General features: G+C 42.9%; 1 protein-coding gene across 9 annotated transcripts in view; it reads left to right on the forward strand.

Moving 5' to 3' along the window:
* LIMA1 (LIM domain and actin binding 1) overlaps window positions 1-16,104 on the forward strand; it is a 73,605-nt gene extending 57,501 nt beyond the window's left edge. For 8 of the 9 annotated variants that reach the window (XM_048490620.1, XM_048490623.1, XM_048490622.1 and 5 more), the window contains 4 exons: window positions 2,802-2,850; window positions 5,554-5,666; window positions 11,567-11,700; window positions 13,774-16,104. In XM_048490620.1, coding sequence (XP_048346577.1) covers window positions 2,802-2,850; window positions 5,554-5,666; window positions 11,567-11,700; window positions 13,774-14,803 — 1,326 coding nt within the window. In that variant the 3' untranslated portion in view covers window positions 14,804-16,104. The remainder of the gene's footprint in view (window positions 1-2,801; window positions 2,851-5,553; window positions 5,667-11,566; window positions 11,701-13,773) is intronic. The other variant, XM_048490624.1, reaches the window with a different exon arrangement.
* Window positions 16,105-24,188: the final 8,084 nt, after the last annotated feature.

The following is a 24,188-nucleotide window of genomic DNA, read 5'->3' on the forward strand; positions in this document are numbered from 1 at the left end:
TCATGGCTTTTCAGTTTAGTCAGTAGTGGTAAAAGAACTTGTGCTACCAATTGTTACATTCCTTTCCTATAAAAAGCAGTGGAGCTTCCTCTGTTGAGCTCTCCCATTTTGCTACCCTGTCATTTCTTCCCATTTTCAGCATCCTTTGCAAAACCAAACAGTGCATCAGCACTGTCTAAATTGAGTAATAAGGCTGAGTTGTCCTACATCTTTGAAACCAGGGATCTCTTTAAAAAGGTTTCCAAGTTTCAAGTGCCAGGACTTTTTAGCAATGCGCAGGTGTTGGCCTAAATTCTGGAATGCTGTCAGCAATTTCTTAATTCTTCCTTGGCCAAACTGTTGCACTTCACACCCAGACAGCTTTTGTGGATCCTCAACTTTTTAACTTGCAGGAAATGACTTCCTCAGTCAAGGTGAGCTTGTGACTTCCCTCTTTGTTCCCTCTTCTGCAGCTGAATGGATAGTTTGATTAAAAGATCCTCTTCCCGCTGACTTTGTTTGAGAGTGAAAATAATTCTCCATTTATGGACATTCCTGTGGCTTTCTTCCCAATGGTGACTAAATGCTTGTGTGATGTGCATGGACCTGCACATGTGAGAAGCCAGCCTGGAATGGTGGGGCACTGTGTCAGCACTTGGGTGTCAAGACACTGATGTTAAAAAAATGCATTGGTCAGCTTATCCTAACTGAATGAGTGATGGGCAGAGAAGCTCAACAGCCCTAACAAGGCCTCGTTCGTTTGCACACTCTTAGTTTTGCATGCAGAGCGTGCTGCTCCTTGGCACTCTTCACTTGATGGCAAGGGCTTGGTGCATGAGCACCGTCAGCGTGAGCATCTACAAAATGCTTACAATTATCTGTTCTCAAAACAAGGCCAATTTGCACAGTGTGTTTTCCTAGCTAAAGTGCTTCCTTGCTGGATCACATTGTTCACTTGATAAGAATGGGGCTTCCAGTTGCTAGTATGAATTAGTGAGATGCTGTTAAGCTTATTATGGTGTATTAGCTCCTTAGCATGAACCATCTTAAGCTCTCTTTTACTTAATAATGCTGACATCCCAGAGGGGGGAAAACAACCCTCTGTGTTCTGGATCTGACTCTCTTTCTTTGTATTTGCCATAATGTGAACCAATACTTAAAATCTTTCTATAACAAAGGGTTGCCAGACTGTTGGCAAATCACTAGAAGTGGAGCCCTAAGCAATTTGATGCCCTTCCAAGTTCATTGACTTTGATGGACTTAGAAGGATAAGATGGCTCTGCATGTTCCATGGAGACTCAAGACTTCACATAACTCTTCACTGCCTCCCCCAATGGAATAGCCATTGCTATCTGTGGGAATGGGCCTGACTTGGATGGCCCAGGCTAAACTGATCTTGTCAGATCTCAGAAGCTAAGGAGGGTTGGCTCTGGTTAGTAACCGGATGGGAAACCACCAAGAAATACCAGGGTCACTATGTAGAGGAAGGCAAGGGCAAACCACCTCTTTTGCCTTGAAAGCTCTACAAGGTTGCCTTAAGTCGGCTGCGACTTGACAGCACTTTACACACATACACCTGTGGGGATGACTTGTAGACAGCCCTGTAGCTGACACTTCCTCTTGACTAGGACATTTCCCATGGGGAAAATGGGAGGTGAGTTCAAACAGCCATTTTAAAAGGAAGCTTTCCAATAGCTAACCCAAATCAAGAACAGGTAGTGTTAAGTACCTGGCTTCCTGCCCCATGAGATAGCGAAAGCAACATTGTTCCCATGAGACAAGAGGGCCAAGGGAAGCCTAGCATGAGAGCCAGCGTGGTGTAGTGGTTAAGAGAAGGTGGATTCTAATCTGGAGAACCGGGTTTGATTTCCCACTCCTCCACCTGAGTGGCAGAGGCTTCTCTGGTGAACCAGATGTGTTTCCGCACTCCTGCATTCCTGCTGGGTGATCTTGGTGTAGTCACAGTTCTTTGGAACTCTCTCAGCCCCACATCCCTCACAAGGTGTCTGTTGTGGGGAGAGGAAGGGGAAGGAGCTTGTAAGCCACCTTGAGTCTCCTTATAGGAGAGAAAGGTGGGGTATAAATCCAAACTCTTCTTCTCTTCTTCTTCTAGTTGTCTACAAGCATTTGAAGCCATAAAGCAAAGATCAAGGGAAGAATGTGCGATGGCAGTGGTTACAAATAGCAGTCTGTTTACATATATCTCAATAGCAGCAGCAATGTGTTCTGGGAATACCTCTCAATCAACTAAATAGCATCCCCCTGACAGACTAGCACATATCTTTCTAAAATTCCACATTAAGGAATGCAGATAAAGTCTTGCATGTTCCTGGACAGCAGGTGTGTACAGTTGTTTCATTGCAGAGATGTTGGGAAAAGTAGGGGTTGTGTCAGGGAGATGCACAATAGGCTGTTCCTAAATTGAGAACAGTTGTTGAGTTGTCTCGGTAATGATGACCCTTATATAAAATGGCAATGGCAAAATAAGCAGGCCAGGTAACCAAGGGAGCTCCAATGCTGTAAATACAAGAGCTTAAATGGAAGAATATTTCTGTCTGTTTTTGAGGATAGATCTCTGAAAAGTAGCAGTGTAGTCCTGTAACTTGCATCTGGTAAGCCTGCTGCAGTGTTGGCATCTTATCACTCTCTTTTGTTCCTCTGTGCAACGATCGCTTGCTCCTTGTCTGATGTGTTTTAAAAAAAATACCCCTCCACTTTGCTGCTTAGGCATGTTTTTAATTAAGCATCTGAGCCCAATTCACTGGATTACATGTGTGATGAAAAGGCTGACAGTGTGTAATGATTTTTTTCCCAACCCACAGGTTGCCATAGGCGATGGTCTGAATTCCAGCCTCTGTGAAGATGGCACCAGTAAGTTATTAATCTATTCCTTATCTCTTCCTCCTCCCTGTTCCCCAGAATGGTTGCACATATTCCACTAAATATTTGCACCCGATCAAAGCCAATCGTTACTCATCTTGAAACTGTAGATTTTTTTAAAGCAGAGTTGGTCTTCCTAGTTGGTCAGAAATAGAACTTTCTAGACCTTAAAAAAACCCTTAATGCTGCAACATATGTATGAATCATTCAAGCTGTGTGGGGAAAACTGGTTGGGGTGGTTTTTCCGGGCTGTGTGGCCATGGTTTGGTGGATCTTGTTCCTAACGTTTTGCCTGCATCTGTGTCTGGCATCTTCATCCTCTGTGATACACCTCTGAAGATACCAACCACAGATGCAGGCGAAATGTTAGGAACAAGATCCACCAGACCATGGCCACACAGCCTGGAAAACCCACCACAACCAGTTGAATCTGGCCATGAAAGCCTTCGACAATGCATTGTGTGGGGAAAGTTTGTACTGTGGCTGATACTTCAAGTTCCTCACAAAGAAGTAGAACATTGGTGGAAGTATGAAATGATTAAAAGTATGAAATGATATGTTAATTTAGCATTTTATTGGTGCTCTTCAACCAAATATACTAAATTTACCTTTTCTCATGGGTATTTCAATGGGTATCCATTGAAGTACATTACTCCCAAGTGAAAGAGTGACTTGGAATAGGAATTTGTGTAATACTGCAATGATTAGTTAGTGACCTGATCAGTCAGTGGCAACAGTATCTCTATTAACTGGACAGCTGTTGTCTAGGTTAAAAATATGTTTATAATACAAGTACTTGTTAAACTCTGGAATGCAAGTGAGGGTAGAAGAAGCAGTTCTCCTTTTTAGGGAAGAATGCTTCTTTTATTTATTTACTTACATTATTTATAGTCTACCTTTCTCACAGGCACTCAAGGGGATCACACATAGTAAGTCAGTACTGGCTGACACTGGCACGACTGGTATTTTTGCTTCTATGGCATTCCAGTTTTCTGATCTCTCTGAATATTCCCTTCTTCAATGGATGTTTGCATGCACATATGTATTTGTTTACGTAACTTATAGTCCGCCTTTCTCACAGTGACTCAAGATGCATTACATTTAGTGAGTCAGTGCGATCAACAAAATGGAACATTCAGTAACCAAGTGCATTAGGATTGCAGAAGTATGGAACCAACCAGAAAGAAATGAAGCCTTTCACAAGTGTTAACATAATTTATTAAGCAGTACAGAAGGTACATAATAGGATTCTACTTACATTAAGCTGTATGTCGCAATATAGACCACAGTCCATAATCATTTATCCAAGTAAGGTTGTGAATAATTTTGTACAACGCAACACTATTATGTGTGCAGGAAAGCCCTCTTGAGAAATTCAATTTTACGTACTTGACAAAAAGCCAGGAGAGTGGAAACTTTCCTGACCTCCGCAGGCACGTCATTTTGTAAAATGGGAACCATGTCATGCTTCTACACATACACAGATAATTTTTATTACAAAAAGTTGCTTCAGTCTAACCTACAAAGATGCAAATTTAATTAACTGAACCATATTCCATGTCACACTAATTGCATAAACTTAAAAAGATGAGCTGTGTTTTTAAAAATCTTTTTCATTCTTAAATATTTAAATGGTGTACTTTGTAATCTCTGAGGCCCCTTCCGCACATGCAGAATAATGCACTTTCAATCCACTTTCACAATTGTTTGCAAGTGGATTTTGCTATTCCACACAGTAAAATCAAGCTGCAGAGTGCATTGAAAGTGGATTGAAAGTGTATTATTCTGCATGTGTGGAAGGGGCCTCAGAGCAAACATTTAGCCTTGTGAATGAATCTCCATTTGGAGTTTGTGTCTCACTTGTATAATAGGGTGGTTTTTATTCACTGTGTAGTTTTCATTGACACTCTGAATCCAGGGGCGTTTGCATAATCATGCCGCGTCCTCATGGAAGTTTTTCTTGTGCTTTCCTTGCCTCATCCTTCCTTCCCCACACAGCTTGAATGGTTGTCCCCCACCAGGGCTTTTAAAAAATTGTTAGCAGCTGAGTCACTGTAGCATGTGAACAGTATATACAGCATTGGAAGGTGACTTTTATTGGCACCTTGTTTTGAATTGGTGGCTGCTGACTGGCAATCCATCTAAGTTGTGTATACTTTTGATGTTATATTTTTACATTTATACTGTCCATTTTTCTGTGGCCTGGTTATTGGTATATTGTTTATAATGGTATGCTTGTTGTATTTTTTCCATAGGGCAGATTCCAGTAGTGTTTTCAATTTGCAGTTTGCAACACACCCTTATTCTTGATATACCATCTTGTATTTTGCTTATTTTCCCCCATCACCTGCTGAGTGTACTGAACTCATATGGTGGGATACAAAACATCCTAGCAGTTTGTAGGGATCTTGAATTATTGTTGTTCTGTCTGAAAGTGTTTGGTACCTTGCATATAGTTCCTAGGACTGATCTAGAGTTCAGAGTTTATTCTGAACAATGTGGTATATCCACAGTAGCTGCGATCACCTTATTTGTAACAATTTCATTTTGTTGTCTACTTATGGAGATGTAATTGCTTTTTTCCAGAGGCATTTGCTATCAGTACCTTTCTTGACCCAAAATGTGAACTGGACGGTTGAGTTTTTTAAGAGAAGCTAATTAGTCTCCTCTTTTCTTCCCCCCCCCCCCTTATAGTTGGATTAAACTACCAGAAAGAAACTGAAGCCCTGAGGCCAGTCGGTGCCAAACAAAGTCCTGATTCTAAATCATCCAGCCAGACTGATGCTTCTCTGCCCAAACCAGTGAAGGTACAATGGATTTTCTTTTTCTTGACTGAGGGTTTTCCTCATAGAGACAAGCTTGTGTGGTTTCTCTCTTTCCACTGTTACAGTGCAGTCACAAGGAGGCTTCCCTCATGGCAGGTTTCTCCACATTTTCTTCTGCCTAGAGAGTTTGAGAGTTTGGATTTATATCCCCCCTTTCTCTCCTGCAGGAGACTCAAAGGGACTTACAATCTCCTTGCCCTCCCCCCCTCACAACAAACACTCTGTGAGGTAGGTGGGGCTGAGAGAGCTCCGAGAAGCTGTGACTAGCCCAAGGTCACCCAGCTGGCGTGTGTGGGAGTGCACAGGCTAATCTGAATTCCCCAGATAAGCCTCCACAGCTCAGGTGGCAGAGCAGGGAATCAAACCCGGTTCCTCCAGATTAGATACACGAGCTCTTAAACGCCTACGCCACTGCTGCTCCTATGCCAGTGCCCCTCTATGTCTCACCAGGGTTTTTTCCTGGGTTTTTTAAAAAGCCACAATTGAATATCCTTATAGCATTAAACCATGCTGGTTCATTTTATCCTTATAGCATTAAACCATGCTGGTCTCACCAGGGTTTTTTCCTGGGTTTTTTAAAAGCCACAATTGAATATCCTTATAGCATTAAACCATGCTGGTCATTTTAATAATCTGACAGTCCTATTTCTGCCCCTCTCCATCATGTGCACGTATTCCTCGTCCAGCTAAACACACAGCCTGGCCCAGTTAAGAGTTGACAAACATAGAACCCAGTCCCACTGCACCAAAGCAATAATACAAGGACTACACAGGTTCTCTTAAATAATAAGATGACTTCTATTTGAAAAATAAAATGAAGGGGGAAGTTATTATAACTGCTTGCATAAACAGGCAGCAAGGAATGATTTCAGGAAGTAAAACAGTTAAGTAAGCTTAACATAGAGACTAAATTGGTTTCCTAGCTTAATGGCTGATGGTTCTTCATAGACCCCCAACCTCTGTTAGCCTGACATAAGCCTATCATATGAGAGACTCCTCTTCCCTTCCTTTGTTCTGGAAAGGGTCAGAGTCATTCTCTCCTGAGGATTTTACCTGTTTTGTTGTAAACACACCTTCTAACATGCTCTGTTCCTGTTCTGGCTGATTCTAAGCCAATTGGTGGATTCCTTCTAGAACTGAACCCCTGTTCCTCTTTCTGGGGTGTTATGATTTGCTGTCTTGTTACTGCTCTGGCTAGAGATGCTGTATACAGACTTAACCTGGTTTTAGACATCAAAACAAGAAAATCATGAGGACCCAGTTGGGGATCATGAGAGTCAGGTTCTCTGAATTCCCAGCTTTCTTTTTTTTAAAAAAGTTTGTTGTGGAGATGTAAAAGAAAAAAATTTCTGTGTGAGAAAAGGAGCTAATTTTTTAAAAATTTAAGTTCGGTATTTGGAGAACCTGATAGAGTGCTTCGGTATTCAGAGAACCTAATAGATTGCTACCTAATAAGATTGCTAGGTGGTGATGGCCACTTACCTGGATAGCTTTAAAAGGGGCTTGGACAGATTTATGGAGGAGAAGTCGATCTATGGCTACCAATCTTGATCCTCTTTGATCTAAGATTGCAAATGCCTTAGCAGACCAGATGCACGGCGGCGGCGGCAGCAGCAGCAGCAGAAGGCCATTGCTTTCAAATCCTGCATGTGAGCTCCCAAAAGGTATCTGGTGGGCCACTGCAAGTAGCAGAGTGCTGGACTAGATGGACTCCTTACATTCTTACTTTTTTTTATGCCATCAGGTCACATCTTTCTTATGTTGATTCTGTAAGATTTTCAAGACAAGAGACGTTTGGAGGTAGTTTGCCTTTGCCTGCCTCCGTGTCACTACCCTGATGTTCCAAATAGTAGCCAGGGCCAACCCTGCTTATCTTCTGTGATCAGGCAAGATCAGGCTAGTGTGGAGCTATTCAGGTTGGGGCATACAGTTATAATGCTGTGATGATATTCAGTGGCTGATTTTTTTTAAAGTCCAATCAATGGCAGAGATCCAAATGGCCACCATGAGGGACTGGGCCAGGGGAAAATAGTATCTGTGCAGACAGGACTGGGAAGCTCTGTGCTTTCTCATTCACATCTTTTCCTCAAAATATCACAGCAAAGCAGATTTGGGAATCATTGGAGGAAAGGCAGGGAGACCCCAGGAAGTACACAGAAGCACCCTGATGTTGTGTGAAAGACTGCAGGGAAAAACGTGCTTCTTAATAGCTTCCTGGCTGTTGAGAGTGGGGGCGGAAGGAGACCTTAGTAGCAACATATAATACAAAAAAAGTGAACTTAAAGTATTGGCTGGTGAGTTGCATTTGACACTCCCTAAATCTGACTTTTAAAGTTATCAGTAGCCAAAGGCATTTCATGCTTAATTTTGCTAATTCAAAGCATGCAGGGACTTCAAAGGAGGAATGCACAGCTTACTGTGTAATTTCATTTATTAACACTTTAAAAATAGATAATCTGCTGAAGATATTCTGGTATGAACTTTTTTAAAACAAAAATGTTGGAACAGTGACAGCTAAGTTAAGACCTTTTGCTTCGATGGGGCTTTTGAGTGTGTATCTGAGGGTAGGATGGGATTGTAGCTCTCCCCACTGTTTACATTTTGCTTTCCCCTCTCCAATGAGCTTGCTTTAAAAACTTGGAAGCAGCCCATTGAGTCATCTCTCCTCGTTCTTTAACTGAAGAGGACAACTGGCAAATCAGTTTATGGTTATTCAGAATTCTGTGACAAATACTGTAAAATGTACAAGATTATAATCTTGGGAAAGACCTCTCTATTATGTCTTGTGCATCCCAATTGTCAGTTGAGGTCTTTCAATAGGTCATGCGAATATGGGTATGGTTTTCACTCGAATTCTTCTCTGAACACTCTTCTTACTAGCCCAGAGATTTGTTTATAAAATAGCCATTTGTCTTTTCCAGCTTCTGTTTCCTGCTCCTGGTTCCTAATCTCTACTCCTGCCTTCTGCCTCTCTCCTTAATGTGAGCTCAACTCTCAGCTTTCTTGCCTGTTTTCTCTTTTTATGAAATGGACCTCTGCCTTCTGCAGTAGTTGGTGTTCACAGCATGCATTTTTCTGCCTGTGTTTGTTTGTTCGAGGCACTTTTAACCCAAAGGATCCAAGGCTACAGTGCTTTCTTAATGCTCATATAGAACAGAGCTCTGAATCCCAATTCAGATCTGTGACTTGGATGCTTCTAGCTTTCCTGTTCAGCTTTGCCTGACTTTCCCTGTTGCACCTCTTGTCCACATGGGTCCCATACACTTTTTGGCGGTCAAATATGGCCGCTCACCTCACTTCCATCAGTAAAAAAAAGCTGGTGGGATGTGCCACAATTGCAACCTGAACTGATTCAAAGAATTGGACTCCACGTACTACATCATACTATACCATCAGAACTGCTTCTCATTTGCAGACGTTCTTCTGGGTTTCATGAGGAAACATGTTTGCAGCAAATGCACTAATAATGCCATGCTTTTTAAACAGTAGGTTTCTAAATTTGACTGGGGAAGTCAGTTTTCAACAGCCAATCAAGTTGAGTGCTCAGGGTCTTGTAGCTGGAAGAATATTTTCCTCATGCACCTCAAATATTGAGACTTCTGTTACTGGGGAAGTAGTTACTGGGGAAAGAAGAAGTCTTCCATCACTTAAACTGGCAGGATTACTTGGGCAGTTTTGATCCAAGCAGGTGATTGGTGCATTGCAATATATTGCAATATATTGGCCGAGGAGCTGTCGTCTGTGGATATTTTTGGCTAGGGCCCACATCCCAGTTGCCAGGCAAATGGTTTAAAGTTCAAGGGTTTAGATTACTGGTCACTTTGGAACACTGGCAGTAGCTTTTGGGACTGTTTCCACATGGGAAAGCAGACCCATTCAACCTTCAAAACATCGGTGTGTCATGAAAGCTGCTTTAAATATCCACACTTGCTTGAGATGCCAAATTCGTTTAAGCAGTCTTCCTCTTTCCTGTTGCTTGTTTGTCGTGTGTGTGCATGCACTCACTCACACACACTCACACACATACATTTTATGTGCTGGTGAAGATACACACAACTTTTTAAAATATCAGTTTAATCTGGAAGTGCCCTCACCGTGTCAGAATCAAGGACGTAGGTAAGGGAGGTTTTTTGGGTTCAACCCTCCCATGTCTGAAGCTTCCCTCGCCTGGGGCAGAGTGGGGCAGGGCTCTGCCCCCACCAGCCCACCTGGAGATGGGGCTCTGCCCCCTCACTGCCCCATGGATGGCTGGGCCCCACCCCCCCAGGCTGGGCTCCCAGTCAGCAGCCGTCCCGGCCTCAGCAGCTGTTTTTATAAGCACTGAGGTGGGGGCGGGGCTCAGGGAGTGGGGGAATGCCCCCACCCGACCTTGGGGGTGTGGCCACACCTCCCCAAGCCCCACCTCCTGGCCTCAATGCTTATAAAAGCAGCTCTCTGAGGCCAGGATGGCTGCCAGCTGGGAGCCCAGCTGGGGTGGAGGGGCAGGGGCAGGGGAGACTGCTGTCCCTGGCTGGGGGTGTGTGGCCACACCCCCAGGGCCAGGTGGGGGCATGGCTAAACCCCATGAGCCCTGCCCCGAAACCTACCCCATTAAAAATATATACTTACATCACTGGTGTTAGTCCAAACATACCTTTCCTTCCAATTTCATTCTTGTAGGGGCGGGGAGAGGACAAACAGTTTTGCATGTTTAAATGGAAGCCCGATGAGCTTGGTGCTAATTGGTTGCCCACTCATGACCAAGACCTTTGAATCCATGGAGCATTTCTACATTGCAGAAACAACTTTTAAAAAAATCAGGCGGTAAATGCTGAAACACATGGGCACCCAGGTAGCATTTAATAAAAATGTTAAACAGCATTTGATTTGTTGATAAGCATAGCTTTTCATTACTGAAAAAGCCAGTCTACCACAACAGCAGAAGAATCTGGGGTGAGCTCTGTTCGTTGCGTCTGTCTTTACCCTTAGACAGCTGAGTGCTTTTGCCGATCTAACCCTTTTGAGTTTTCTTCCTGCATTCTCTTCCCCCATCTGCTGGCCTTCTGCAAAGAGACTAAAGATAAGTGCAGATGCTTGCAATAGATTGGGGGGTGTGATTTAGATTGCTAATCCATTTCCCACTGTTCCATGTTTCTTTCTTATTGGCTTAATTTTGGACCACTTCCATAGAAATGGGAGAAGAAGGCTGTTGGGTTATAGTGGGTTATTGTGTGCAACATTTGGGTTATAGTGTGCAACATTTTTTCAGTATTTTTCAGGCTCGGCTTTAGAAGACCCAGAAATTTTTGAACAAGCCAAAATAAGCCAAACCCCCATGTCAGCTTTTAAAAACTTTTAAAAATTTTGTTGGTTTTTTAAAGCCGAACCTGAAAAATTCCAAGCCGCAGAGCTGAATGCAGATATTGACTTGGCCAACCCCTGCATTCCGTTCTGCTTCCTCCCCTGCCATCTCACTTGGGCTTGGGAGGCGGTGAGGAAGTGTTGCATGCAGGGATTGGCTCTTGACGGCTGCTCCACTGCCTCTGAAGCCTACTTGGCAGGGAATAGCTGAAAGCCAAAATGCTTTTCAGGGCTTAAAAAAAAAAAACTTGGGCTCTTCGGCTTTCCCAGGTGGCTGAGGTTTTTTTTTTTTTTACCAAAAAACCCCCCAAAATAGCTTTTTGAGAGTTTTTTTTCTGGCTCAACTATATTCAGATGCAGAGTGCACGGTCTGGTTGCAGTACAAGATCTGGCAGTGAAGGTGGTAGGTTCTGCTGCTTCAAAACAAAATGATCAGTATTTAGGAAAAAAATTGGCTGGAATTAACTTTCAGGGTTGCCTAAAGAAAAATACTAAGGAAGTAAAATGCATCAGTCTCATATGTTTGCTTCATTTTTTGTCAGAAGTTCCAACTGCCAGCAAAGGAAACCTGCTTTGCATGCAAGAAAACAGTTTATCCAATGGAGCGTCTCTTTGCCAACCAGCAAGTTTACCATATTAGCTGCTTCCGCTGTTCTTACTGTAACAGCAGACTCACGTAAGCCTAAATAATTTCACTTCCAATGGAATGACTCTGAAACAAATGGGGGGTTATCACAAGCCTGCTGTGCATTAGAGCAAAGGGGGATCTTTTCTGGGGTCAGAACCTGGAATGTTACTACTTCTTTTTTTACTATGAATCAGTAGCTGCTGAAGAATTGAGTGCTTTGGGTACAGTTGCACTTGCCCTATATGAAACTGCCTTTAGAACATTGAACTACTGTAGGAAATCTAGGAACGGTAGTAAAAGGAACACTCTTTGCACAATATGTTGCCTTGTGGCAGTGAATTCCATCAGTTGTAGCCACCATCTTAGAGGGCTTTGAAAAATAATGACTCCATAGATCATTGTCATGGCTAATAGCTGTTGATCAGATGTAAGGAGAGCCTCCAAGTCGTGAAAGTACACCTTTGCACACCAGACTTTGGAGACCAATAGGGAGCTTGCTGCCTTCACACTCTGCTTCTTAGAACTAACTTCCAGGACCCTCTGAGGAACAGAATGCTAGACAAGATTAACTGTTGGTTTGATGTAGCAGAGAAGTTCTAAAGGCAGTGGGTGCATCTGCCCCTCCAAACAGAAACCCAGAGGCTTTTGACACTGTTCACTTCATCAAGAAAGGTGCAAGTTTTGGACAGATAATTGCTGTTCATCAACAGCAAGGTTCTTCTAGCAGTTTAGGCAAGGATTTGGCTTGGTCACTGCCCTTCTCCCTGAGAAAAGTGGGACAAGTATTCTGTATCACAATCCTGAATACTAGGGAAGATGAAGTAGCAAATATGTATGCGCAAAGAAAAGTAAGCTTTATGCTGCTTTTCTTGACTTGAAGGGTGCCTTTGATTCAGTAGATAGGGAACTTCTATGGCACAAATTAAAATCTTTAAATATGGAAGATGAAGTAGAGATTGTCATGAAAATTGCAGTCTGGGTGGCAGTTATCTACCCTGCTGCAAGGCGGCCCTGCTACTGTTGTGCAAATGTTCATGACATTATGGTATCGGGACCAATGGATAGAGGTCGGTTCTCTCTGGACAGGAGGGATTGATCTCTGTACTTGGCAAAGAAATCCAAGGACTGATTTCTACCTCTGCCTGTGCTGGTTGCATGGTTGGAGGGTGTCCGGGTTGTGTTTTCCCAGAAAGTAAATGAGACTGCAGATCGTCATCTAGTTTGGGAGCTGAAAGTTGTTCAGGAGGGGCTTTGCGTCCCATGGAGTATGCACACGTCGGTCACCTTTGGTTTATTTTTAAATTACAAACACACACACATAAATATGCCGGTTTGTAAAGGGTGGATTCACAGTCCACACCAAGGGTATCGATCCCCCTTTCACCCGGCTTCATTTGTCTCTGAAAAACAAATCTATTGTCTGTCCTCCACCTTGGCCATTCGCAGAATATGAGTGTATGCAGTGGTGGGATTCAAATAATTTAACAACTGGTTGTTTACAAGCACCATTTTAACAACCAGTTCTGCCTAAGTGGTGTGAACCTGCTGAATCCCACCACTGAGTGTAGGTACTTTGCCCTAAATCTTGCTTTGGTGAAGCAGCAGACAGCTTACATGATGCTGTAATACTGCTGCTGTTATTTGCTTATATGCCACTTTCTCCCATGGGGACTCAGCAGCTTAACACCACACACAAAATACAATGTAAAGAAGAAAAAAGCCTTGTGGGGACAGGGCCACCCCCCCCCCCTCTGCTGGCAGATCTTTTTCCTAGGTCCAGTCTATCCTCCTTTGGAGTAAGAGCCGAAGGGGAGATGCCCTTTGGCTCTTCAGCTTGGCTCATTCTTTTAGGCTAGCTTAGTCTGTGAAAGGTTGCCTGCAGGAAAGTGTCAGGGCAGATATTTGGCAATAAGGGCTTACAGCAGTTGATGGTGTTTCAGTTCTTTCCCCTTGCCTCTGGGCCAGCCCAGGCTTCAAAGAGTTACCTGAAAGGTAGGGATGTGGCAGAAGTACACACAGGGGCAGATATCTGCAATGTTTACCTGCAAGTGAGAATATTATCTTTGCTGTATATCCCTTTAGGTATTCTAACTGAGGGTTTGTTTGTTTTCCTTTGCACAGTCTTGGAACATACGCATCTCTACATGGCAGCATTTACTGCAAGCCTCATTTTAGCCAGCTCTTTAAATCCAAAGGCAACTACGACGAAGGCTTTGGGCTTAAGCCACACAAAGAACTGTGGGTTAGCAAAACGGAGAGTGAAGACTCCCCAGAGAAACCTGCGCCGGTTGGGAATGCAACAGAGGGCCCCCGAAGTCCTGGAGTAGAGGATGCGCCGATCGCAAAAGTTGGCATTCTGGCAGCCACCATGGAGGCAAAAGCTGCTGGTGTGCCAGAGAAAGAAGAGAGGTTGACCGAAACGAAGAAACTGAAGATTGCCTGGCCACCACCTGCTGAGCACGGTAGTCAAGGTAGTGTCTTGGAAGAAGGTATCAAAGTGCTGAAGCCCAAGTGGCCGCCAGAGGATGAGGCTTCTAAGCCAGATAATCAGGAAGATGTAGACCAAGACCTTAAAAAATTACGGAGGTCGTCTTCGCTGAAAGAAAGAAGCCGGCCGTTTACAGTGGCAGCCTCTTTTAGAACAATGTCTGTTAAGAGCCACAGGACTGAAAATGGATCTCGTTTGAAAACTGAGAGGAGTGCTGTCAGGCGACGAGAGGACCTGGCCAAGGAAATGGTGGTGGAAGTCAGGCCAAGTGAGGAAAGTAACACAGCCAATCCAGAAAACGCCCCCAGTGTAGAGGAGATGGACCAGGAGTCTAAAGAACTGGATAAAAAGGAAGGAGAAGCAAGAGGAGGAGGAAGCGGAGAAATCCCGGTTGCAAACGGCCAGCAGGGTGTAGAGATGGATGAGGAGGAAGTAGAAGAAAATGTTGAAAAGCCATCTCAGTCTCTGGCTAAAGCAGCCTCGATTCTTACATCTCCTGTGCACGCAATCTTCAATTCTGCAACTACGAAAGATGTATCCCTTAGTCCAAGTTATAAATCCCAAGATGTTTTTTTCAAAGGCGAAGATCTAGAAGGTTTGACAGTGGAAGAACGGATCAAGAGGAACAGATACTATGAGGACGAAGAGGACGAAGGAGAATAAATGGGTTTTACTAGAGAACTTACTGCAAGGTGCTGGGCCTTAAATTAATGTGTGTTTAATTAGGGGGGGAAGGGTCTTTTTCTTCCTAAAGTGGCTACCCTCTGCAGAAGTGACACAGTGCTGCAAATTGATACATAAGGGAACCATAAAGACTTGCTCAGATTTAAATTACATAGGAAAGTTTTGGAATCCTGCTATAATGTAATTAATTTTGTGGGAGTTAATTAGTATATATAAGAATCATTGGTATGGGTATAGCTGCTGCCACCTCAGTTGAGTAAAAACTCCATTCAATGTCCTGGCCAGTTCTTTAATGCTTTTATCCGCTTCTTTTGACAGCTGGACATTTTTGCAGGATCTTGCTATTATCCATACAGCTGGAAGAAAATGGGCTTTTAACAACACTACTATTACCACTAAGTATGAGATGTCAGTGCTTAGGGACCAGTTGCAAAGGGGATGGGTGGGTGGAGTTTGCTTTAAATGGTGACTGCACTTTAATGTATGTGTAAAGGCACAATGGATAACTGGGATACTTTTTAATAGTGAAAACACTGTCTTCTAGATGTCCAGCAACTGTGTATCTTAAGCATGCAGTTGTCAGAGTGATTTTAGGGGTACATAGTTGGCAGCAATCAGGAGAGAAATCTCCTTTGCACTTTGCTCTTTTGCATACAATGTTGGTTGTTGCGAACCAGGACCTAAGTGGGTCTGAGCCTCCTGGCTGGCCAGTGTGACAGAGTATTTTTCCTCATAACTTAGGTTTAAACCTTTTAATTTCCAAAAATAGTACTGTTGTAGAACTGTCTGTGTAGAGGACCATGCTTCTGACCGCAGTGTATTGCTATCTGGATTTTGAATTTTGTCTTCCTGAATCATGTTTTCTACTTGAAATTTCCATTCTTTTTTTCTGACTCTTGGATGCAAATCCTAAGAAATTCTGTGTGCACCAAACTGCCAGATTGTAGGAATCAGCATGAGAAATGACACATGCAGAACAGACAAACAAAATCTACATGATGAAAAAAAAAAAGACACAACAGTGAGATTTTTTCCTGGAAGTGATTCCTAGCATTGTGTGTGTTAGAGCTTTTCAACTTGACTGCATGCATTTTATAAATAATAACATTTTTGAACTGGGTGAAGGGGTTTTTCTTCAGTAGTTTTTAATCTTTTCTAACATGTTTACTTAATTTTAGCTCTACCTATATTTTAGACTTGTAAAATATTCTGCTTTTTACAATCTTGCTGAGTATGAAGCATTTTTATTCAATAAAGGCTCTGTCATTTTTATTGTTGTAGCTTCTGTTTCAGCCTTTTTGTGGCAATGACACGAAGGTGAGAATGTACTGAACATGTGTGAATTTACAGTTGTGGCCAGTGGGTGGCACACTTGTGCTTGTTATGCAGGTTGGAAGGTTGGTGTTGTTCGGGAGACACCTCCGGGCCAAAGTACAAGTTCAAGGGTGTGGGTTTTTTTAAGAACTGCATGTGGGTTTCCTGGACCAGTCGGGTTCCCCACAGCCACACAGCAGCTGCAAGGAATGTTATTTTTTTTAAAGAGAACTAGGAATGCTTCTTCAAGGACAGGAATGGTGCCTGGCTTTCTCTGAAGCTTCTTTCCTATGTAGAAATAGCACTGGGGTGCTCGTTTCCCCATTTTTGCCGCTAACTTGCACAGAATATTCCTGTTTCAACTTTGGTAAAAGTGGGGATTGGGGGAGGCAGGGGCCCTTTGGCAGCCATCTGAGCATGTTTGGGTTCTCCTTATTTTGTAAAGGCTGCTGTGTGACTGCTGTGTGGCTGCAAGGAATCCTCTTTTTTTAAAAGAAAAACCTCCAATTAATAGTTTGGCTTGCGTAATAAAAATGATGCAACTCTGACGTACGCTGCAATCCTATGCAAAAACCATAGAGTCCACTGAGATCACTGGACTTGGAGGGGTGTCAATTGCTCAGGGCAGGAGTTCAGTTTTCCTGAATCACAAGCTACTTATTAAAATGAGCTGGCCAATGAAATGTACTAGTTAGGGTGTGTTGGAATCAGAATCCAACTGATAAGTGAGTTGTAAACATCCTAAGCTGATGTCCTTGGCTTCTGTTCTTTTTGCTGGATATTTTAGATTACAGGTTTGCTTTCTGCAGTTTTTTTTTAAATTCTATTTTGCTTCAAGCCTTCCTAATGGAACTTTGCTGAAATTCCAAGTCAATATGTGATACCAGTGCAATTAACATGCCATCCCCTTTGTTAACTGCACTGGTTCCAAATGAACTAGTGAAAGCCTTCTCCTTGAAGCACATCATCAAGGGGTTAAGCCTGCATTGTCAGAATTGATTTGGTAATTAGCTGGAAAAATATCCTTAATCGTTATAGAAGAAAGAGGCCCTCAGATGTTGTAAAAAGGAGTTAATTTGGAAATGTTGCTTGAAAAAATATTCCATATACAATTCTTCATTCATTCTGGACTCTCAGTCCCAATAGTAGGCTAACCAATATATAGGGAGATTAGCTGAAATATCAAAGTGGCTTGAAGGTTTATTTGCATTTAAAAATATTTGGCCTCTTTCTCTCTAATGTGCCAGATAGTAGAAAATGACGAAAGAGTGGGTTGGACTCTGTGGTTGCATAAATGACAGGTGTTTCTGGTAATGGGTCTTTCCCCTGAAAAGCCATGACCCCTGGAAAAGCATTACTGGAGGACAGAGAACTCCATTAAGGGCAAAGTCACTGACTTAGGGTAGGGGACTGCTGTGAGGAAAGGAAAATGATGCACTTCTGTCAAAGCTTGGTTTTATCTTATTATTGGGTACTTGCATAATACACCAGTGTGGTGTAGTGGTTAAGAAACAGATTACTGCACTCTATTCTGGAAGAGACAAAGAAATAAATAAATAAATAAACCATTACATATGTTTACTGGGTGCCACAAGCAAGAGGGATGCAGTAGCCTGCGACTTGAGATGTTGCTTTGATTTCTACAAATCCCATCAGCCCCTGCTAGCATGGCCAGTGTCTGGAGCACCCAGCAGCTTCCCTTAGTGCAGGGGTCTGCAACCCGCGGCTCTCCAGATGTTCATGGACTACAATTCCTATTAGCCCCTGCCAGCATGGCCAATTGGCCAGATTAGAATCCAATTGGCCATGCTGGCAGGGGCTGATGGGAATTGTCGTCCATGAACATCTGGAGAGCCGCAGGTTGCAGACCCCTAGGTAATGATTTTTGCCTACTTGCTGCTTTTCACGACAGCGTCTTGTGCCTGGGAGCTTTTATGTCAACATAAATCCAGTGACTCCAGGTAATGCTTTTTTTTAATGTGTGCGTTTGCGGGGGGCAGGAGGAGGAGTCCTGATTGGTTGTAGTGAAAAGGGGAAGATCGGCTGCTACAAATGCTGATGCAATCATAGAATCCAACCCACTGAATAAGAACTGAAACATTTGTTATATCTGGTGTGCTGAGCCAGCTGACTACCTGGAAACTGCCACATTTCAGAGCTCTACAAGCTACGTCCTCTTAGGAATAATGATAGGAGAGTTGTTCTGCCTGCCCTTTGTGTTCAAAATCCTACCCTGGGTACTAAAGGCTTCTATAAAATCCTAAGAACTGATTAGCATTAAACCATGGGTTACAGTGCTAGAAACAGGTCTGCTTGCTATGTCACTACCCACACAGATTGGCATGACCAAAGTTAATTCCTTAGCATGGAGACAAAAACAATTTTTTAATGCTTTCTACCACCTACTACTCACATAAACGAAACTGTGTTGCTTACAAAATGCAAGAGTCATCAAGTACTTCCTCATGGCGCAGCCGCTGCGATAAATCACTTAATAAGCTCAACATCGGAACAACAATAGCATGGCTTCAAGCTGTTACTTCAGTACTATGGATATTTCTTTCAAAGTCTTGAGCTGACGCCTTTTCAAGCTTCTGAGAATGAATTTGATTCTACCATGCCGTTCTATTAAGAAGCCCTCTGACACAAGAACATCTTGCAGTGAAAGAAAGTACACGTTCTTTTTTTACTGGAACTGAATTGCAGGCGCCAACCCAATGTTACTTGCCATTTACGTAACACTTCGAAGCTTCAGATTCAGTCTGATAACCAATATTATCCATGGGAAGGTAAGGTGAAATATATTTTGCCAGAGACGTAATAAACGGCTGAAGTGAGGCTTGCGGTACGGGCGTTTGCAGCCGGTAGTGAAGCTATACTAGGGATTTATGGAGGAGGGGGGGCCACAGACAGCAGCCCCCACATTCTCCCTTGTTGTTCTGCACTTCAACAATATCTTCACTTTGCCAACACAATCCAAAATGAGCAGCTGAAATCTTGTGAGGTAGTTTAATGAAATATGACATTCTTTTTTTTGGTTCATCTATCTCCTCCCCCAGCCGCAATTTAGTAGTTTTCTGCAACCTTGGCTAGGGCCACAGTTTCCCAGAACCCTGTACCTCATCCTGGGTCTTCCCTTGCTAGCTATTTGATCTGAAGAATGGTCATTTATGGATAGGACACAGCTCACCAGCTAAAGTTTTATCTAGCAGTGTGCAGATTAATTTCAGATCAGATTTTGAAAGGGCATGCCTTTTGACAACACTGATTTTGAGGGGCTCCCTTTATTGTTTTGGGATTTTTTTTTCACTGACTTTTGGAGGATCCTGAAAACTGGAGGCCATTCTACCGATTCACTTCCCCTCCTCCCAAGACAGCAGAGGGCAGGAGGGGGAGAGAACAGTCTGGGAGGGTATGTTTTGCCACTCATAGGCATAATGTGACCATTATTTTCTATCGGTTGTCATCTAACCTGGAAGGCCAGGTCTACCAAATCAAATATTCAATAGTGGCTCTGGCTCCTTTAAAGAGCAGATGTTTTTATGGAGGTAAGTGTGGTCTCTATTTGGGGGGCCAGGTCTTCCTAAAGAAAATAATAGACCTTTAAAATGTAAAGGGGAGTAGAGATGCCTTTAAACGCCTTCACAGAATATCTTTCTCTCCCGCTTAGCCTGAAATACTCCCAGAATTCCAGACAATAATTTTTTTGTTACTCCTGGAATTTAGATAAGTTTGGGATTATTCTGGACATCCTCAATCCAATCCAAATAGCTAATTTCCAATTTAGTTTTAGTTGGTATATACCCAAGTGTGCACCCCTATTTTTTATCTGTAATGACGAGTGTTACATATGCTGGACAAAAGTCTCACAACTTCAAAAGGAAACTGTATTACAATATGAATCCATCATTCCCACAGTTGGGGTGCCCAAGTATCAGTACAAAAGAGAATGCAAGATGGAAGCAGCAGATACAACAGGGCTGGTAGTCTGGCTGTGTCAGAACACGGACGAAGACTTCACCAACTGGCAGATGAGGAAGCTTCCTTTCTCTGTGTATTCCAAAATGCTGCAATACCCATGAAAGAAGCTGACTTTGCAATATTATGTGTACGCTCAACCCATAATTTAGACTCCCTTTTGCCCCTCTGAGTGTCCCAGCAATCCTCCTCATGCTCTGCTACATATCTTCTGTTCCATCTCACTAAATCTTTAATTACAGATGTAAATGGCTGTGGGAAACTGCTCCTACTGGCATGTTCCCCCCTCCCATTCTTTATTCAAGTGAATTCTGATCCTTTTTTTAAAAAAATGGGAGGAGGAGTTTGGATTTATACCCCACCTTTCTCTCCTGTAAGGAGATTCAAGGTGGCTTACAAACTCCTTTCCCTTCCTCTCCCCACAACCGACACCTTGTGAGGTAGGGGGGCTGAGAGTGTTCCAAAGAACTGTGACCAGCTCAAGGTCACCCAGATGGAATGTAGGAGTGCAGAAACACATCTGGTTCAGCAGATAAGCCTTTGCCACTCAGGTGGAGGAGTGGGGAATCAAACCTGGTTCTCCAGATTAGAATCTATTAGCATTAGGAATACTACTTCTGTACAATGAAAACCAAGAGGGAAAAGATCCTCTCCTCCCAGTAATATTTTGTTGTAAGTACAAAACACCCAAGTTCTCACTATGCAAGGAAATGGTACTTCAGTTACATCATGGTACATCTTCTGTGTAAGCTTTGTTGAACAAAAATGGCCATATAAACATTTTCAGACACTTGGTATAGTGGATTTTTTTTAAAAAATGGGAGGGGGAGTCTCAATACAGTCACAGAACTTTACAGCTTGAAATATTCCCCCACTCAGTGTCCTTGGCCACAGATGACTAATGCAGATGACTAATGCATGCAACTTTGAGGAATCCTTGCCACTTGATCAGGTCTCCAACTTTTCCCACACCGCATGTTAGAGAAAGACATGCTTTATTATGGAAACATCCAGGCAACCCACCATGTGCTTAAAAAAGCGTACCCCATGATAAAGCCTTGGTCTATATCTGCTAGGAGTACATGTTTGAAGTGGCAATTTGTTTGTGATGGTATGAAAAACAAAGTTGCATAGAAGCAGTGGTTGCACAACGGCAATTGGAGAAAACAGCTGGGAGAAAAAAAGAGACTCTGCTTGTACTATTCTTCAATACAATACAACAACCTTTATTAGGCATATTGAAATAGGCTCCAGAGCATTACAGACATTTCTGAACTTGTACTATTCCGCAAGCAATTAGAGAAGGAGCTGGCAACATGGGGGGGGGGGGGCGAGGAGGAAGATACGGACAGCAGTGTGAGGGAATGGAAAAGGATGGAGCTAGGTGGGCTGACCATAGGTGGAGGGAACATGTCGGGGCAAAGCTGTTCTCACTGGCAAATCTGACTGCTCTGGCAGCAAAGCAAATTAAAAGTCACACTACAAGTGGTCCCGCTTGCTGCAGAGCTACTAAGTAGAGCTGCATGTCTAGCATTCTGTACCTGTGTTGCTGTTTAAAGGCTCCACCTGGTTGCTGCACCTGCCTGCTTCACTCCACAAGATAGAATTGGGGCATTCAACTCTGCAATTCAAGTTGCTGTGTTTCAGGGATGGGGAGTTGACCTGCTCACCGCCCCCGCCCCCGCCCCCCACACTTCAGACAGGAAAGACTCAATTAGATGTGGTGTGTTTCCAGAGACCATCCTTAAAACATGCTTAAAATAATATAATACGCATGTTCTGTTGAAGTTTTCAGATGAGCAAGGGAAAAGCAAAAAATGAAAGCATGCAGCCCTCTTTCCCTATACTAGGTACTTTCTAAATGATTATTAATTAGGACAAGCTAGCTTTCCTTGAAGTTTCCTTTAAAGTCCATCATTACCTTAGATCTTTTGAGTGGGAGCTCTCTTCATTGTCCCTAGCAGTGTGGACAAGATGGAATCCCTAGGTACAAGTTTAGTCCTTCATGGTGTGCATCGTAGCCAAAAGGCTGCTCCAAAGGGAAGAACACATCTTCCTTGGTCGGGGCTGTCTCACCTGGGAGTAATTTGAACATTCCTGTCCCAAAAAGGAAGAGTTTTCTTTCCAGATGCGTGGCTCTTAAAAGTCTCTGTCCCTTTAGAGTGTGACCTGGCAGCAGGATGGGAGGTAGTAACCCTGCTTCAGCCAGGCTCATTGGCATAATCAAGAGTTTGATTGTTCTGTGCTGGGGACTTGATGGCTCCATTTTTCAACCCCGCTGAAGCTGGGCTCCTGCACGTGGGCAGAGAAGAGTTACAACAACTGAAATATTGAGGTGAATTCTTGAGTGGAGGTCATTTCTTTACAAGGCTTCTTTTTATTGCTGGTTCCAGTTTTCACCCTTGTTGGGGGCGGGGATTTCTTATATTTATTTGACTCTTTTTGTTTGGGCTCCCTTTGACTTTCTGTTTTTTAAAGTCAGGCAGCTGATTTCAGGCGGCTGCTTCTTCAGTTTTATGAGCCGGTGTTCTCAGTTCACAAATTTGATTGGGGGGGGGGGAGGGCTGTTGATTTATTTGATCTTCTGATCATACTGTTGATTTTGATCACCACTTTGATGCTCTCCTGTTTTCTGCTGCTTCTTGTCCAAATCGGTGGATTTGAATCCCTTTTTTGGAATTCTCACTGTGGCATTATGAATTTATTTTGATTATTTGGTTCTGTTTTTCTCTTTAGTTTCACCTTCTACCATGCTAGCAATTCTACTTGAATCCTCCATTGGGTATTTTCACACATGCAGAATAATGCACTTTCAATCCACCTTCACAATTGTTTGCAAGTGGATTTTGCTATTTTGCACAGTAAAATCCAGCTGCAAAGTGCATTGAAAGTGTGTTATTCTGCATGTGCAAAAGTGCCATATTACCCTATCATTTTGTTCTCATTAGGCTAGTTCTACTCAGCCTTGAGTTTCACCTTCTAACTTTCAGTTGGTGTACTGTGTCACTACATTTTTAGGTTACAGTTGTCTGTTACCAGATTTTCTCAAGCTTATTTTCCCACTCTCCTAAACTCATGTTTACTTCTCCCTATTTGTATTTTGTTGCTATCCTTTCATTCTCATTGTCCTTGATCTTTAACAGATCATATTTTTGCACATTTTTTTGTCGGCAAAGCAATTGGTCTGATTAGTTTTCTACATCCCAATCTTCATCTCCTCATCCTTTGGATATTTCCCCAAATTCCCAGGTTATGTTTGAAAGGCCATGTGACACCGCAATCTCACCAAAGCCAGACAAGTCTGTATTTGGGCAGTTCCTGATGGAAGTCCTGTTGAGAATTCTATATAAGTTGGTAAGTTGGAGTTCCAGTTGAAGAAAGGATATTAAATGCACTTCATTTCTCTTCTGTTTATTTGGGCACACCCCCCCCCCCCAAAAAAATCTGGTTTCTGTTAAGCAGACTGCTCTTCTTTCCATCTTTTCATTTTTTATATATATATTCCTCTGCTGGAACATTTCTTTCAAAGTTTGGCTGTGGTTTCTTTTCGGTAAAAAATCTGATGTGGATCCTTCTCCTAATTGTAGTCCAATCTTTCTTCTCGTAATTAAAGATCTGGAATGTGGTATTTCTTAATGCTTTCCTTCCAGTTTACTCCTTGGCCTGTTTCCTTCTGACTTTTGTTCTTTACTCAATGGGAACTAGTTTGCTTTCTCAATCAGGTTTCTGTTGTTGTTTCTGAATGACTGTGATTATTGTGTGTTCATGATTTTTTTCCTTCAGTTTGATGTTATTGATTATTCTCTTCTTATCTATGACAAATACTAGTATGACTGGTATTTGTCATTGTATTGCATTCCAGTTTGCTTATTTCTCCAAACATTCTTTTCTTCAGTGGGCCGGGGGAAGGTGTTTTTTTGAGGGAAGAATTAGGGTATGCTGTGGTTTCAGGAGGGTGGCTGTTTGGTCCATGGGTGGAAGGGGTGTGTGCAGGGGGATTGGGGAACCTCTTATTCAGTCGCCTGGGTGTTGTTCTTTTTGGGAAGGGTAGGGGTTTTGGGAGGGAAGGTGG

The sequence above is a fragment of the Sphaerodactylus townsendi genome, linkage group LG03, assembly GCF_021028975.2.
Source record: "Sphaerodactylus townsendi isolate TG3544 linkage group LG03, MPM_Stown_v2.3, whole genome shotgun sequence".
NCBI lineage: Eukaryota > Metazoa > Chordata > Lepidosauria > Squamata > Sphaerodactylidae > Sphaerodactylus > Sphaerodactylus townsendi.